At 37.6% G+C, this 18,517-nt stretch overlaps 1 protein-coding gene across 8 annotated transcripts in view; it reads left to right on the plus strand.

Moving 5' to 3' along the window:
* Positions 1 to 15,014, plus strand: part of LOC129114086 (RNA-binding protein Musashi homolog 2) — a 234,063-nt gene extending 219,049 nt beyond the window's left edge. For 7 of the 8 annotated variants that reach the window (XM_054626604.1, XM_054626610.1, XM_054626606.1 and 4 more), the window contains 3 exons: positions 3,891 to 4,045; positions 8,244 to 8,314; positions 9,372 to 15,014. In XM_054626604.1, the coding sequence (XP_054482579.1) occupies positions 3,891 to 4,045; positions 8,244 to 8,285 (197 nt within the window). In that variant the 3' untranslated portion in view covers positions 8,286 to 8,314; positions 9,372 to 15,014. Of the gene's footprint in view, positions 1 to 3,890; positions 4,046 to 8,243; positions 8,315 to 9,368 lie in introns of all 8 variants that reach the window. The other variant, XM_054626605.1, reaches the window with a different exon arrangement.
* The last annotated feature ends 3,503 nt before the right edge of the window (positions 15,015 to 18,517 follow it).

The following is an 18,517-nucleotide window of genomic DNA, read 5'->3' on the forward strand; positions in this document are numbered from 1 at the left end:
TTATTCCATGCAGATGATCTTATCTTCTTTTTATTAATAGATTTTATTTTATTTTGTTAAGGAAACAAACAAAAAAAGTATCCCTCCCCAAAAAATATATAAACAGGTCTTGCTGACAAAGTAGCATTGCATGTTCTTCCTCCTTTGTTTCAATTTTCAATGTAGATTTTCTGTTTCTTTGTGAAGTTATGTTCCAGCCCCTGCTTGCACATAAGGGGCAGACACATACAGAATGTACTCCTTCATTTGCATGTGAACAAAATAACTACTGATGATGTCGGAGAGTACACCGGCCTCTAACAGAGCTCAAGTTTATGTGAATTTTGAACAGCGCAGGAACAAGTTAAGTGTGGGAGTGAGAGTCATTTTTTAGTCGAGCCCTTTCAGTATTTTAAGTGTAGGAATGATTGCTCATGTTATTAGTGTGTGAAAGTCTGACTAGGAAATCAGTGGAAACGCTGCACGATGTCAGACACTTAAAAGACAACATTTTTGCATAATACAGCCATTACCCTGCAACACAAGCACATTTTCATCTTTTTTCTGATGTTCTCTCATCTACCTTATGTAATTGTAGCTTTCTAAAGTTAAATTTACTCCACATTGACATTTAAATACCTGCATGCAATGTGTAAAAATATTATAAAGTCATGCTATTTCTTTGAGAACAGACAGATCTCTTCCAAGATTTTTTTTTTTAATACTACAGTTTTTTATATGTTAATCTGTTGTTTTTTATTCTGATAATTATATGCTCATGATCATGTTTGCACTAACATGATGTACCACCAATGTTTATCTCATCTGAAGTAGTTGTAAGTAAAGGAGGTGTAGTTTGGTGTGGTGCCTTCATGTGATGCCTTGCTGTAGGTGACAGCGTTGACCTACACACAGCGGATAGGTTCCCCATCTCTGGGGACTGATGTGCCCTGCTGGGCATGAATCCTGCCGTACCCTTCAGTCTTGTCTTCCACCACTTCACAGTAATAGGAAAAATATTAAAAACACCCTTTTGGACCCTTTTGGACTAATAAAGTGAGTGTGTAAGTGTGGGGCTAACTCTCCCCCCTTATGGTGTCGGCCAGCTGCCCCAGGCCGATGTTGGCATTTCCTATAGACTGTCTGTCAGTACGAACTTCAGCAAAGCAAACAGCAAAAACCACAGAAACAACTGCACAGACGTGATTTTCTGAAGGGCTTTCTCGTTGGCCTGCTGTTTTAGCATCAGTGTCACAACAATAGTGCAAGTGTGATAGCACCACAGACATAGTTCACCATACGCTTTACCTCATACAGATCAGTTAAGCAGTGTTAAGTGTTGTATTTCATACACAGCTGCATGGTAGGGGGACGTTTCCTACTACTTAACATCACTGCAGATACACACACTCTAGGTATAGTTGACATGAGAGTAGAAAGGGTACAAATCACCTCCGTCCTTTAGCATCAGCTACTGTAAGACATTCTGGACTGGCACATAGTTTTTCTGTTTGAGTTTTGCTTGGTCGATGAAGCACAGGTTTTTTTCTCACCTAAGAGGACATGTCCAAATCCTGAGTGAGTCAACCCAATTTATGGGCTCGTTGTCTGCGAAATAGAGTTCCTATTTGTAGCCAACCTTGACCCTAATGTTATGAGAATCAGAGAGCACATTAAAGTAAATGGAATCACAATGGCACTGTTTATTTGGATGTTTGTTTTAAGTAGATAAGAAGAATGGTTTTCAAGAAGTATAATTGTTTTTTTGTGTCCATTCGGTGCCTTATGATGATGAGCACCAGCCTTAGGTCATAAATTGCCCGTGTTTCATTTATCATGCCATTACTGTGCAAATGCTACGGTGAGTCGCCCTCCTCCTCACAAAGCGCTCAGTCCACAGGTGGAGATTGTGCCACACAGATTGCTAGCCTGAAAGGGAGAACAGGAGATATCCATGTTGAAGGCAAATTTCTCCTTGATAAATGCTTTTTTCGTATGCACAGTGCATACATCTGTATTTCAGCACTCCTTTATAAAGGAAGCAAATAGAACCTGAAAGACACAGACTGGCAACTTAGCACACAGTGTTCTGTATAGAGTTAGACATTAGACATTCATTCACTCAGGTCTTCTCCTTTTTTTTCTCTCAAAGTACTTTACACACAGAAGTCACCCCTAGCATCAAATTATTTTATTTTTACAGTCAGATGTTTCTGTGAGTGCCAAAATACTGAAGCACAAGAAAGATTTAGCACTATCATTCCTTATGTAAAAAAAAAAATGTAATAGTAAAACACTACAACAATCTGACCAACGGGGCACTTGGGATTTTTTGGCTCCCAAAGTCAAATGCAGAACCATTGCAGCCCCTACGTTTTAAATAAAACAGTTTTACAGGGAGAGGGGGTGAGCCACACTCTTAATAAAAAATCACCAGTCATAGAAAATGAGGATTGCCATTTCGACTGAAAAAGTCCTTAATTATATAATAAGCCAGGCTACTGGGGGCTGTGCAGGAAAGATAAGAGCACTAGCTGCTCACTGTTTAAAGTCCTCACAGTTAAACAGCAGTGTCAACCCCACTAGATGTGTGTTTAGTGAGATGGCTTCATTTTTCTAGAGTGCTTTATGCGGATATGTTTTCAGGTGCTTCTGTTGGACCTAGCGGGGCTAATGCAGCTTTGATAGATGGAGTAGTGGAATGTTAAACACGCTGACGATGATACAGTTTGTAGACTGTGCGTGTCAACACATTGGATGTACTGCAGTTGCGCTCTGTATTTCCTTACTTGTTCTACGAGGCCTTCCTCTCATGCATCATAGACCTCATGAGCTCATATATACACAAGATCGAGCATTTTCCTGCAGTCGGAAGATTTTTCTTTTTAATACAGTTTTTTTTTTTCACAGTCTTGTCTTTGAATGAGGGTGAGACGGAAGGTTATGTGAAGCTGACAGCAGAGGAGATTGCTGTTAAGAGATCACTGCGTTTTTCTTTCTCCCGGACTGTTTTTTTTTTTTCCTGCATTGCAAGTGTTTTTGGCCTTTAGTTGGCATCTGGATTTTCAAAAGACATTTTATTAGTCAGAGTTGCTCTTACTCACAGGGCAAAGGTGCTAAGTCATGTACAGTATTTCTTTTTTATCCCCCTCGAGTTTGGACCCGCGCATGAAGTCGGGTCAAGCTTTTATATTTCCCCTTTATGCCTCCTTCTCTTGTCTCACATACCTCTTTTGCTTTATGCCTGAAGTTACACCAGCAGACGGAGAAAGCTGAAGCACACAGCTGAAATAATGGACAATATTTGTAGTAGTTTCTCGCCGGTATCTATGAACCATAGGTCATATAGGAAATCATGAAGTAGCATATCTCAAATGTCTTGTTTCAAAACTCTCAAGTATCTTAAATCGGTAAAATAATAATCCTGTGTTACTCTTCTTATTCAACAGCTAATGATGTTTTTCAAGTACTCCCTCACATTATGCATGGCAACATTGACACTGCAACCTTACTAGTTTATTAGCATGGTGGAAGTATTTCTAGCAGTGTGCCTGTTTTGTGTTGTGCATGATGATACAAAGTGAATGTCACTCCTATGCATAAAACACACAGCATGTAGATTATATTCAGAATATCATACTGGATTCACCCTTATTGTTTGCTCTTCAAAATCCTGTTAAGCTAAATCCTGCATTGTTTTGTCATTTGACATCAAATTAAATTGAATACCTTTATTTTCAGTGAGTATTTTTAATATGAACTATTAGCAAGTCATTTGAGACAAACATGAATCCAGTAGTGTGTTCTTTTGATTTAAATATAGATTGGAAGGAATTGTAGCAAGTAAGAGTCGTACCGATGGCTGTTGGGTGTTTCTGAGCTGCTCTGCTCCCTTCTGTGTTTGTATGCAGGCGCCAACCCGTCAAGGCCCGGAGGTTTCCCCGGTGCTAACAGTCCGGGGCCTGTGGCTGACCTGTACGGACCCAGCAGCCAGGATTCAGCTGTGGGCAACTACATCAGTGCTGCTAGCCCTCAGCCTGGCTCCGGGTTTGGCCCCAGCATCACAGTGAGTACTAAGATGCAGACTGTCTGTTGTATCTTGAGCTCAGTTGCCTCCTCTGTGTCAGAACACCGCCACTAAAATAAGATGCTAAACCAATGCATGCTGCCCATGATTGTGATGTTCTGTAACAGTCGACTTCCATTATAAGAAGTAGAGCTTACTAATTGTTAAAGGACTTCCACTGTGCTCTTCCACTGACTTGATCAAAAATAACCACCTACTTCCTCTTAAATATCCCAAATGCAGAGCAACCATTCAGTAGATCCTAAGAGTTAGTGTTATTTCTGTGCAGAGAGGTCTCTACTGTCATTGAGTTCAGAGGTCCCACAAGCATTTTGTCCATCAGGGTGAACCCCGTCTCAGCTCTCAAAGTTATCTGTGTCAAATGCAAATGTTTATTCCCCTTAGCTGTTGTACGAATCACCTCACTCCAGACTCTGTGTCACCTTCCCAGAACAAATTTCCTTTATTTTTAGAAACCCATCTGTCCCAGAGCTTGAGTTTGCTCCATCGCTAGGACAATGCTTCCAGCAGGCTGCTTCTCTCCCAGTGTCCTTGTCCGGTTGTAGTTGCTCAGCCAGGTGCTGTTGCACTTTTTTTCCTCCTGCTGATCAGTGAGCTGCCAATTGCCATGTCACCCCATACTTGTAAGGCTAGTAGAGGTGGCAGTAACAAAGGTGTTCTCCGTGTGACTATGTGAATGTACTCAGATGTCTGTCTTGTCCCATGTGTGTCAGTTTAGTAGATGTGCAGCAACCCGTTAATAATCCTGCCTCTTGCTTTGGCTGTAATCAAAGAGAAGCCACTACAAAAAGGCTTGGAAAGCCACAGTGACAATAAAGACATTGCCTGGCAAGGTAGTGGCGCGTATTAATAATTGGGGAACATCATTTACAGAAAGGGTTTCTCTTTATTTATAACCCTAAGTCTTGGAGAGATGTAACTTCAACCGAGATGAAATAATGAAGCGACCTTATTTATCAGCTGTTTCTGAACATTTAATACATGCTTTTTAACATATTATAATGTAAGCAATAATGACATTATGAAATGTTAATTAACAGTATTTGTCAAATATTATAACTTCTCCCATGTGAACATATTTTTATATCTTCCTTCCTATCTCAGTGTCACTGTCATAGACCCATATCTTGTATTATTTTATGTACATTTCTTTAGTAACTTTGAGCTCACCCACTTAAAATGGATCAGGTTTGTAATCCATCAGTGATTCATAAGTGCAACATAATCTAGTTACGTTATAAATGTTGCAGTGTTGCTAAATTAACCATCTAAAAACAGGCAAAGGCTGCATACTGTATGACCCAGACATTCAAATGTTAGCGTTCAAATCCATTCAAATACAATTTTGTCTCAATAAGCCAGTACCTAAGAGAAGCTATCTCATGTTTAGGACCTTGTTTTCAACAAAGGGACAATGTTTAAACTCCCAGACAGAAGACTCAATCAGTGCTTTGTTTACTTTGCCTGTGTGTCAGTCTTCCCTGGACCTCACTGAATAATTAATCTAAAATGTTGCAATAAGAATTTTATAGCCCTTAGCAAGGTGCAGCGGGGCTAAGTTCTTCGACTCGCTGCCAGTCTTGCTGGGCCATGTTTGTACTGTTTTACATGACTGAACTGAGTGACACGGGATAGGTTATGAAAATAACACCTGCTTTTCTGTAAGAAGCTAATTAATGCATGGCTTAACTGAGGTGGAATAACAACAGGCCCATTAGTACTGCAAGCGAGCGCTGCAAGACTACAGGGTGAATACATCCTTTAGACCTCCTTAATTTTAGAGTCTACCTCATTATTCTGAATTTTCTTCTTCAGTAACCAGAAAGCACATGTAAGATGAAATTGTGGGGCATTTATGGGGTTTCTTGCTCTTATTAAAGTTGTATAAGTTAAGGTTAAAGCATGTTTATTATTTTATCTGGTCATGGTAATTTATGGTTCTGATTTTCTGGTAGATTGTGACTTACTTTGTGGAATCACACATTGTGGTTTTGGCTGCTGTATTTTCTTCATCTCTTTTGTGAGAAATAACACAGGAGATTCATCAGATTGTGCGGTACATAGAATCAATGGGACTAACTCTAACGGCTTAGCAAGGATGAAGTAAATGTGAGACTTAATAAGCAGTAAGGTTGTCGGTATGGAAAAGTGCCACTGGGACCAAATGTGCAAAATAGCTTGTGAGAAGATAAAATAGCTTACTCTAATTTTGATAAATATGTGGAATTGATTTATGATGTCTAAACAAAACAGAGCTTAAAGAAAAAAATACATTTTATTGGCTTTTCGCTCTCTAAGCAAAGCCTCTCTTATTAATTGTTTTAGGTCCACTGGCTATCTGCGATAATCTGTTGGTCTCAGTGTAGGAAGCAAAATATTTGTTATGAAAGACCACGCTGGCTCATTTTCAAAGCAGATTTACCAGCAGATAGTTTGCAGATGGAAATGAGGCGATTTGTTTCCATTATTTTCCATTTGTTGCAACAGTTTGCAACCATGCTGAGTTAGAGAATGTAAAAAAACTAGTCTTTGAATGCAGCAAATACTATAAATTCTGAGAAATATATTCAAATGTTCAACATATTTACCTTAAAACTGTTTTACAAGGCTGATTTATAAAAACAGAGTCCAGGTTTTGTGAGTCCCTTGCAGAATGTCAAATTGTGCCTTTGATATTAAATACTAAATTGCCACTTGAGAATTACCCAGTGAATCAAACAGAGTGCAATAAAGCAGAGAGGTGATGCAGCAGCCCTGTGACTCTCTGCTCTCGGCGAGACGATCTCTCTATTCAGAGCATTAAAATGGGAAATGATTCAGAACTAAAATGTGCTTTATAATTCATTTTTATTACTGAGGATGCTGTTGAACTGAATACATGTCAGATCATCATATGTCACAACCTCATGGATGACTTCAGAGTCACTGATTTGTCGCTTCGGTCTCACGCTCCAGCGATTTTATTAATCCCTTTAGCCAATATCAAAACAGCCACTGTGAAGGAGCAGTAATGAACTTAACTGTTTTTTTTATGCAAGACAATTAGAGTGCAATTAGTTGATTGAAGTGATAAAGACAGATAATCGCTGCTGAAAGTGCTCCTCTTTTCAATCCAAGGGTTTCTGCAGACCTGTCAGCAGCGAAATTCACAGAGTCCTGGTAACTGAGCCACATAATGAAGGCCATTCAATACTCCAAAACACACTGATCTTACTGAGGGGTCTTTGTGATCCTTTCCTCTGCATGCTATTCAGATGAAATCAACTGTGTATGTTAGCATGGGGATTGTGTGTTTTTTATTATCTCCTTCACATATTTTTGGTTTACACTATTCTTCACTGATTGTAACCTGACATAGAAAATGAAATGATGCCCACGTCTAAAATGCATTATGAATGAACTTATACAGCTTTTAATCTGTTTATAGCATTATATAATTATAGTTATAGGCACCCATAATGCTTTATAACATAATCATAACTCATTATAAAGCATATTTAATCACATATGGTCAAGTATTACAATTCTTCATAATTGACACGTTTTTTGTGAGGATTGTAGTGTAGTATAATTCCTATATTCGTAATACATTATAATCTTTTTTATTATGCATTATGGTCATTGTTATAGTGCATTATAATGCAATTATTAGTTTCTCTAAGTGGTGGTTGTTTGTGAGTGAAGTGTACGTATCATTAAATCTATGCAAGAAGAACACATAAAACATTGTAAAATATTTTTTATAATACATTTTAAATAGTTTTATGATAACTGTTATTAAGCCTTAAGAGTGCTTATAACAATGATTATATGCCATAAGCAGGTTATGATGCGTTGTAAGTACCAGAATCACAATAGATTATAGACATGGATCTTGATCTTGAAACATTAAACACAGTATGGGATCATTTACATCAAACTGAATTGCTAATTATTCTTCACAAATTTTTACTTTTTAATGAGTCCTACTTTCTGTAGTAATTTTGCAGCATGCACTGTTTTCTCCATTACAGGAATTCACAATGAACTTGTATAATAGACTGTGTATGACAAAAGCCTCCTGCTCTGCTACTGAACATGATCAAACTGAATCAAAACGTTCACATTCATGATATGATACTCACTTTTTCTCTCCTTGAAATGCATACTGACAAAAGCACTAACTGTACACTTTTAGGGCCCGTTGATTGCGACAGCTTTTACAAATGGATACCATTGAACAGGTGGCCGGTTGCCATCTCATCAGAGGTATTGCATTTTATTTACTGTGCATTTCTATCCTAATACATGTTCATCACATCATTCTCTGTTTATTCGCCTTCCCTCAAAGTGACAGAGCTGGTGGTAAAGTGTGAGTGTGACGGAAGGTTTACATCTAAATTAATGTGGAGGCCTCTGTTGGCGAGGTGGTCTGTATGACGACAGTAGAAAAGATGATCATTGATTTTTAAAAAAATCAATCATTGTTTGTGGGACTTGCAATGGGAGAAGTTCGTACTTCAGTCACACACACACACATGCTACCAGTTTTTCTATCTTTTTTCTTATTAACTTTTGAAATGTTTCCAACCTTAAAAAAAAAACAAAGTCCTACACATATTTTCCGAGGACAGAACTCTCATCACACCACTTCACCGCTATGACTAAAATAAAACCAAAACATTTTACCAACAAGCCAATTGTCTTGAATCATTAAATATTGAACAAGCAGCAAATGTCTACGTGGAACCGAATATTTCAGTTTCATCATGTTTATTTTGTCACTGTTATTTATCTTTATGCTAATATTGTCCTTCATGTTTAATAGAACCACATGATGTCTTGAGCTGTTTTGTCCGCTTCCAGCTACTTTTGGTAGACATGACGTGTGGTGTGTGTTGAACTCATTTGTGCACACGTGTTTAAATGATTGTTTAATGGGTTATTTCCCGCTAAGCAATCAACCCAGCTAAGCATTACAACTATTTGAAGACTGGAAAGTAGCGGCACGCATGTGAACATGATTGCTAAGTTAACAAGTGATGTAACCAAGAAGTATAGTCTGTAATAAATGAACTCATGCAACAAGTTTCGATCTTCTGCTATGTATGATAATTGCTGTCACAATAGTTTAATGCTATTGTGCCTCAGTAGGTATCCAAAATATTATGTCGTAGTCGCATTATTGACTACAGATTTCTGTGATTAATTGTCACTGTGAATACGTAAGAGTACAGTATTTGTGGTCAGAATTTATGCAAATGAAATTAATGTTTTTTTAATGCTGGTACCATCCTTTTTTTTTTCTTTCTTTATCACCCAGCAGAGTATATCTGGTGGCCCAGGAAAGACAGGACGAAGTTTCTAATTGGCTTTGTGTGCAGGTGATGCTATCCAACTTCAAGCACTACAGCGTCACCTAGGCAAAAAGAACGAAAGTCGGAACCATATGAAGAAGAAAAGAAAAACGTTAGTCATCTCAGAAAAATAACAACTGCTGTACTATAATCCAAACCTCCTATAACTTTACAACCTGGTTTGGTATGATGTTTCACGTCGATTTCATTCACCGATTTCCTTCCTCTGTTAGCTTTTGTTTTGATTAGTTTTTAAGGAGTCATTTTAGTTTTAACCTTAATTTTTGTGTCATTTTATTTGATCTTATAGTATATTTGTGTAAATGGATTTTGTTGAAAGTTCGGGGGTCATAGCCAAGAATATCTGCAAGTCATGTCTTCATCTTTGGAGTGTTCACGAGAAATGATTGGATGTTCCATTCAGTCTTTCTGCAAAAAAAAAAGAAAGTTCAGCGTGGTGAGAATTGGAGGGAAAAAAAAAAATTTAAGGAAACTTTACAGAGGGTATCTAAGTAATAAATCTTAGTAGCTGTTTTATTTCTTGTGATGTCTCATTGTTAACCATAATTACCTATTTTTGGGCAATACAAAGAGGACTCCAATATTTTTATGGTCCTTTTTTATAAGTGTTGTTTTTGTTGTTTAGAAATATATATATATGCTATAACAAATTTCATATAACTACATTGTGAATTCAAACTTGAGAAAAAGAAATGTAGCTGTACATATTATTCCAGTCACTGCATATAACCAACTCAGTGAGAGAATAGCATATTTTTGTGATGGTGTGTCAAAAGAACATGTTATAGCGTGTGAATAGAAGAAAAAAGCTGTAAACAGTTAATTATTATACTTTTTCTGCTGGAAGACGGTATAAACGACCCCAGAGACAAACAGAACACAGTTTCTCTGTAAATACCGAAGACGAATAATTTTACAAGTGTCATACCAGCAAATTTACAAACGGTGAGTTGAGTCAACACAGTTTTAAGAAATAAAAAAAAAGAGCCTGATTGGTATCTTTTGTTTAACTGTTAAGATATCAGTATCATTTCAAAGAGAGAGACAGAGAAAGAAAAAAAAAAAAGATGATTTAATCCAAAGCACACTGTACTTAGATGTGAAGATTAGAACTTGAACCAGGCATTTTACAGTGCTCTGTGCGTCCTGACACTTTTATACTCTTGAGAGGAACTTAGGTGTACGTTATTGTTTGTTTCATCCTGCTTGTTCCCGATTCGTTTTTATTTTTTGGAACACAAGATCTGGGCTCTGTGCTGGAGCCTTTATGTAACGCTTGTTCTCTGAATCAGTTATTTTATGAATGAATTAGGAAAGTCAACATTTTGATACCATACCTCAGCCTTTGCGAGTTCTATTGTGGAATCAATGGCAGGTTTTAATTTATTCTAGTGGCAAAATAAATGAAAACACTGAAGGGTCATAAAGCGAGTAATCATTGCACTGTGAGTAGTAAAGTACAGGCCATTTTCCTATTTGCACATGTATATGTCGGCTTTAAAAAAAACGGCCCTGTGCTTTGGGATAGTATGAAGGATTTTGGGGGTTAATGTATTCTCGACTAGACAAACACTTCAGAGTTTTGAGGTGAGTTAACAGCTTGGGAGGTAGTAACTGATATGTTGCAGTGTACACTTGGATCTCTTTATATATTAGACCCATGTCTCATCTAAAGATATTTATACAGGGTTAAAAGATGACACTGAATTATTCACTCTCTGTCGCTGCACCAGGTGTTACACGGTGTGTGTGGTTAATGATTTTGCTCATGATAAACATTTAATAATATTATGCTCCAGTCCGGTTTTTAAAAGTCATTAATGGAATGAGTGGTGTGTTTTTTTTCTGAAATACTTTACCTGCGGCAGGTGTACTTGTTGTTTTCATTTTACCCACTTCTTGTCTCATTTATTTTTATTTCAAAACAACCAGGTAAAGAAATATGCTGGATACTTCTAAAGTAAATGATATGGAGGTGTGATCAAGTAATAATTTAACAGAGTAAAGAAAAAAAAAACTTGTAATGTTCAAATGTAAAAGAAAATAAGAAATACAAAACTATAAAAAAAAAAGAAAGATGCTTCTTTGCTGATTTCAAGTTTAATCAGAGTTTTATTGATACTTTGTGGTTTATATATTAATAATTGTAATATACTATTAAAATGTACTGTGCATCCATTGCTTTCTCTCTTTCCATTCCCCATCCTCAGAGATCCTACTTCTTTTGTTGATCATTCATGTATTTCATTAGTGTGTAAAGAAATCACAGTTAACTTGTAAACAGAGTGCTGTCTTTGATACCAGTGTAGTGGTCTTTGTTGTTCTCCCTTGCTCTACCTCTCCTTTCTCTCATATTTATCCCTCTCCCCCTTCGCGCTCTTTTTCTATCTCCTGTAATTACAAAGTAGATGTTATATAGGACTCATTAATATAATACTTGTAGTGAATAGTGGATTTAGGACCAGTCAAGATAGACCTTTCTCTAAATGATCATGTTATTCTGAGATTTGCAGACAATTATTTTGATAGCAGTTCATTGTAATTTATTCCCTGTATGTTTTATCTTTTGGTTCGGTTTTTGCCACTCTCACATGGTTTCAGCTAACCAAAGCTCTCATGGATGAACAATAGAGAAACAGTTGCTGTAAGATGGAATTGTACACAAGGCATTATTTGGATCCCCACCCTTGAATGTTTTAAAAGGGGTGTGCCATACTACCTTAAATGCTAACGCTAGATATGCAAAACTGTTATTTTTGATTACTTTCTAAGAGGGACACAAGTTAAAATCAAGATCTTTATGTAAAAAGTATTTCATATTTTTTTAAGAAACATACCAATGATTATCACACTAGTCAAAATACCAGTCATAGTGCTGTTTAAATAACATGTTTAATATTTGTACACTTAGAAAATACCCCATATGTTGTTTTTAGACAGTAGCTCTTATTTCTGTCAAAACTTAAATTTATAAGTCTAATCATTTAAAGCGTAGATTCTGGGAACTAGCTTTTGTCTAAATCGGCAATCAATGTTGTTCACACATATTAACATTATAGAGGCGTAACTGTACAAATGAAAAAGACCTACTGCAAAAGACTCATAAACAGAAGACTTCTGTCTCATAAGCAATACTAGCAGCTGTTAAAGGATGGGCTGTGAAGCAGGGAATTCATGTCCTGACATTGAACCAGCACCCTAAAGCTGTGATTCATTGCTGAGAGCAGAAAAGATTATATTTAAGCTGGAGTTTAAATGCTCTAAGTTTCTGTAAAATTCCATGTCGAAGGATGCCCATAATTCAAACCTGAATCACACAAACAGCTGTGTTTCAAGCAAAAAAAATATATATATTATAAAGCCTCAAGCTGTGAGCACACTGCGAGTTATTATTTTTTTTAGAATAATTTCAATGACATAATTCAGGTTTATCACAGTTATTTCATTATTTCACCTCATGGGGTCTTAAAATTGAATCCTGTTACATTAATAAATAACATTAGTGTCTATTCGTTTTCCTCATCCATTATAGACTGTCAAATGACATACAGTAAACACAGTAATGGCAGCTTTGATAGTGACGCTAAAAGTCAAATTATTCCAATGAACCAGCACATATACGGGACAATGTGTTATTTGGAAATAGGAAAAAAATAATAATCCCAAAAGACAATGTCAACATGTCAAATAATTTTAAACTTTACTTTAAAATGATAAAATAAATTGATCGCATTCAAGAGTGCAGGGAAAGTATAAAAAAAACAAAGGAAAGCAAAAATAATATCTATTCAAAGAAATAACATGTTTCAAGTATTAATGCTCATGTTCGCCACATTTGCACATTTTAGTGTCAAAAGATATCTTACAGTCAAAAACAATAATATTAATAGGAGTACCAACGTGTATGTGTACTAGCAAAGTTAGACAGGGTAAAATAAAGTGTCCCTCTGTTTAATTTGCAGCATTGTTCCTTTCTTTATCTGAATATTTTATCAAAGAATAAACTATAACTCAAACCACCTACAAACCGATAATAGAAGCTCCAAATTTCGCTGCCATTTCATCTGAAAAACAAATGTGCAACAAGTATGAAATATATTATTTAGCTTTTCCCGCTGTTGCAGTGCCTGGTGGCTCAAACTTCAATAAACCCTTTCTGAATGAAATGGCTAATTTTCCCTCTCACAATATACAGATGGACTCTTCCATCGTTTTGTGATCCTGTAGCTTGGACTTTAAGGTAGCATGGCTCTGTTGCTGTAATTTCATTTTATCTCAAACTGACAGCAGTTTACAGCTGATGAATGTTACACATCTTAGTAGGCTAGCGTATCCATTTGGGGAGAGGGGAGGGGTCTTGATTTAACAAAAAAAAAATAATCAAAAAAGAAAAAAAGTCAACCTGGAAGGTGTTGACATTTGTAGTGTACTACCGTATCCATTTAAACTTGAATCTTGAGGCAAGTGCTAGGCAATGGCCAAACGATTTACCCCATCCGCTGTGGGAGAAGCCCACCCTGAAACCACACGCACTTGTGAGATTTCTGTCCTCTTGAATCTGTTTTATGGACAAGAACAACTGTCCCTAAAGATGGGACGTCAGACGAGGACTGTTTCAGGCTCTGCTCTATTTCCAACTAATTGAACAGACTTTGAAGGCTCATTGAACGTTCTTGAGCATTTACACCCAAAAAGCGGCTTATTCGTAGTGGTGCTAATGGTTTTAAACCAGACAATGTACCCTTATCTCTGAGAGATACTGGAAACTGTCACAGTGACCACAAAGTTAGTCTCCCAGTCCACAAAGTGACTCCCACTAACACCACAGTTTCTAGTGTCGGCTCTCCTGTTTTTTCAAATTTAGACTGAACCCTTCAAGGTGACAGAAATAGCACAAGTTCAACTGTTCTGTTGTGTTTCAGGGGGAGTGTCCCCTTCAGTTCAAACCATTGCCATCTCACCCATGCTCATTGCTGATTATATACAATTGCAATGTATATGTGTATAGATGAATATATATATATTTGCAATTTCACACATTTGAACAATGTTAGACTGGAGACCTCCGCTGTATACAGAATACTCTTCACACAGCTCCACCCAGGTTCATTATTAGCTTATGTTCACCAACACGAGAGTTCACCCCTGGCGTGTTGTCGAGTTTGGAGCAGACCGCATGGCCTAGAGGGGAGCCTGGAAGCTCTTCAGACTGCATGGACGGCAGTGTGAGGCTCTGCTGTGCTTCCATGTTTCTGCAGGCTGAGCACAGAGCTCTCTTCACTGCTGTCTGCCCATTCCTAACACTTGCCCCTTTTTTTTATGTTAACCGACTTTTTATGGCGAGAGACAGACAGACTTGACTGACATCTGAAAGCATCTTTCAGGTTATCATATGGCTTGCTTAAGCCCTGTTGTAAAAAAAATATACTAAAAAAAAAAAATGATAATAATGACAATAATAATAATGGATGGGGGTCTCTCACATATCAAATGTGGAAAGTCTAATTTTATATTTGTATTTTCAAATAATAATATTGACAAAAAATGTCTGTGAAAGGTTTCCATCCTCTACTGTGGTCCAGAAATTGATGTGTCTGTCTGGAAAATAAATAAAATAAACTGAATTGTTATATGACTTGTTTTCAATGTTTCATTGCATTTCTTTTTTCTATAATATATTTGCTTAAGATGATATATATATATATTTGACCTTATGTCAACATTTCAATGTCAAGTGTAATTATGTGGTGATCCATCAATTCAAAGAGACGATCACTCCATGCTATATAGCATCTGCTGACATCCCATAACTGGATACTACTGGACAAGACTGTTGTGAGTACTTTCTGTTTAATACAAGCAACACGATTATTTGGGGGGTTTTATTCACCTTTTCACTCACAAACACACTCAGCATATCGGCACCGGGATCCTTCCAGGTCACTCATCAAGTCAGCAGGATTAATAGAGTCTGAGCACTGTGGTGCATTTGGGGGGGAAACGTTGAACAAACAAGTGCAGGCGTGTAATTCTGCTGCCCCTCAGTGGTCTCTTCCAGCACTTTGGAGGATGCAACGCTTTAAGGAGAAAAGGCACAGCATACACACCGGTGCTTTATTTTTTCATCAGTAGTATCACATGGAGAGCATCAATATTAGCTGAGGCTCAGGTTATTCAACGGCTGTGATGAGTAGATGTGCAAACAAGGCTGCTGCGTGACAGGCCTGTTAGAGCCGTACAATAGCAGGGAATGAAGCACACATAAAGTATTAAGTGTCGCCTCTGATGCGTTTGTCAGCGTGCGAATAGTCCCGCTTTTACTCGTGATGGAAAATTTCATTTCAGATGCCAGAAACAAAAATCAAAATTTTCTGAGGTGAACCATGAAGAAGCATAAACCACTGAAAATGTAGAAATAATTTCTGCTACCTAAACAATTCCTATTTTTCTGTTTCTGTAATATTAAAATCATGCCAGCTCTTGAAGGCTTGGTCCTGACTAGATTGTTCCATTTTCAACTAATATATACTGTATATTTTATACTGGGAACCACAGATATAGCTATGTATTAAAATAATAAAGTCATGAGTATTTTCTAGCAGATTCAGAAGATATTTTTGTATATGTGTCTTTTGATATAGACCATGATTGTTAAACATAATGTTACTGCTGCATTGAAATTCTTGGATCAGGATTTTTAATGTGGGTGCTTGTCAGGTGAGACCAACAGTCCGACAGCTTCATCACTCATTCAGACAAGGTGATCTATAATTCTGACTGAGATCAATACTGTTCCCGGCTCTTGTTTTTCAGAGCCGAGGCATGAGAAGTTTAGATCACGCTGCATTCATTGTGTTTGTGTTATGAGTAGAATGATAATCCCACTGACTATCTGGACTATTGTTTAACTTTTACAGAAGCTGCTTTTGATTTTTATGCTTTCTCTGACAGACAAGTGTGAAGCCCAGTCATGAGGTATGTGCATACATGACATTCAAACACGCAAACTATGATATATAAACAGATGAAATACAGCATGTGTCAGTCAAATGTTATCCATGTCCAGTATTTCCTGATTTCTGGGTTAAATAAAAAAATTGAAATAGCTTTGAACAAAAAAATACAAACACTAAAATAAGAATAAAGGATATTTTGTTAAATCCCAGACAATATATATTCAAAATAACAATTGGCACACTTGAAACATGTCTGTGGCTTTGTCATTTTATTATATGCTATATTTTGTCATTAACCTACAGCAGATCTGAAAGGTGTTTGTCCAGATTCCTGGTCACTGTAATTAGCAGACAATTTCGTCTTGCACTTGTCTGTGTTTTTAACCCGCAGGCCTAACTGGTTGACCTTTGCAGTCCTATTGCCTTTAATTAAGTGCTAATTAAAAGTGCCATTACAACCAGAGAGCTCGCCACTCGCCGGCCCTTAAAAAGGAGGATCCAGGTCTTAGGTGGAACACGGCAAGACAAGCAGCAGTCATTATGGGAGCTAAATGTCAGCTCACAGCAGAGAAAAAGGAAGCTGTTATTAATCTGTGGAATCAAGGTCTGCTTTAAAGATAAAATGTCATAAGTAATATTTGAGCAGCAGGGCCTACACTATAAAACTGATTTAATCACCTGTGTTCAGCTATATGTGATCTCATCTGTATCATCCATTAACTATAATTATCACAAATGCACAGTTGCCAAATTAATTATTCCTAAAAATTATTCCTTTAATACATCTTACTATATATTTTATACTTCCAATTTACCAGTTGCTTGATTTTTAAATCCCTCAAAAAAAAAATGTAGGGGGTTCCCTTACTACACAGTAAACAGTGATACACATGAACTTTGCCGAATATGTTTTCAGCATGTCACCTGCTCATTTGTTGGCCTCACCTCATACTAGAAGCTCTGTGTAAATTTCCCATGGGCCGGTGCTAACAGGCTGAATGTGACAGCTCCTGGCAAACACAAACAAGCCACAGTGTGCAGGAATGCCACCGCGAGGAGGATGCTGCAACAACGCTCTGGCCGCCGTGGAGGTGTAATGAAGAAGAGGTAGTTCAAGAGGCGCTCTGCTGCTGCTGCCACCGCCGTGTGCGTCAGCCTTGCGAAGCAGAGGAGCGAGCTGAAGAATACCTGGCTGCCATGCATATTCATGCAGTGATGTGGTGCTGCAGGAGACTCACAACCCCAATCCTCCAGCCTGAGAGGACACCTCAGGGCCCCGCGGCATTTATTAACGGTAATTAAGAGCTAGTCTGAGATGCTGGCATGTTTAATTGCCAATTAGGGCTGGGTTAGCTATAGATGAAAATGACAGGTATTTATATAATACATCAGCCTAAATAATCAAGCTGTGTTTATACCTTGAAAATGAATGAAAGGTTGGGAAGCATCCAGCATCCCTGCAGAAGCCTGGCATTGAAGGAATTCAAGTGCAATAATGAGCAATGTTCAATGGATATGCACTTAATTTTATGTGCATCGCTAAATTATCTCCCAGCACAGCCATGTAATGGTTGCTCCTCTTTTGAAGCGGAACATTTTTTTGACAGAGCTGTGTAATAGAGTCAATAGTTGATGGGAAGACTGCTGTGGATGGGGAGATGAGGCACTCAGGTGGCTGTTTCCTCCCAGACTCCAGGCCTAATGTAGCCTTTGGCATGGAAATTGACGTGACATTGATGGGCACTCTCCCGCCAGCAGAGAGTCATGCGCCTGCACAGCCTTCCAATTCACTAATAATTGCTGATTAAAAACTAGTTAAGAGTCCATGAAAACCCAAATGTGCATTAACCAAATGACCTTCTGGGAATGGCAAATAGTCTGCGGCGAAGAACGTGGACAGCTTCATACGTGAAACTGGTCCCTGGATTGTTTTTGAGAATGTGGAGATAAGAGACAAACAGGAGCGTGCTGTGCGAGACTATTGAGTTTCTCAGAAGAATGATTTTATTGTGTCCGTATCCTCACAGAAATTGTCCTTGAGCTCATATAACCTTTTCCTGAAGAGTAGTCTATCAAACTGACTAACACATTAAGATAACCCTTAACATGGTAACACAATCCAATAGATAACTAAAATT

This window comes from Anoplopoma fimbria, chromosome 24, assembly GCF_027596085.1.
Source record: "Anoplopoma fimbria isolate UVic2021 breed Golden Eagle Sablefish chromosome 24, Afim_UVic_2022, whole genome shotgun sequence".
NCBI classification, from domain to species: Eukaryota; Metazoa; Chordata; class Actinopteri; order Perciformes; family Anoplopomatidae; genus Anoplopoma; species Anoplopoma fimbria.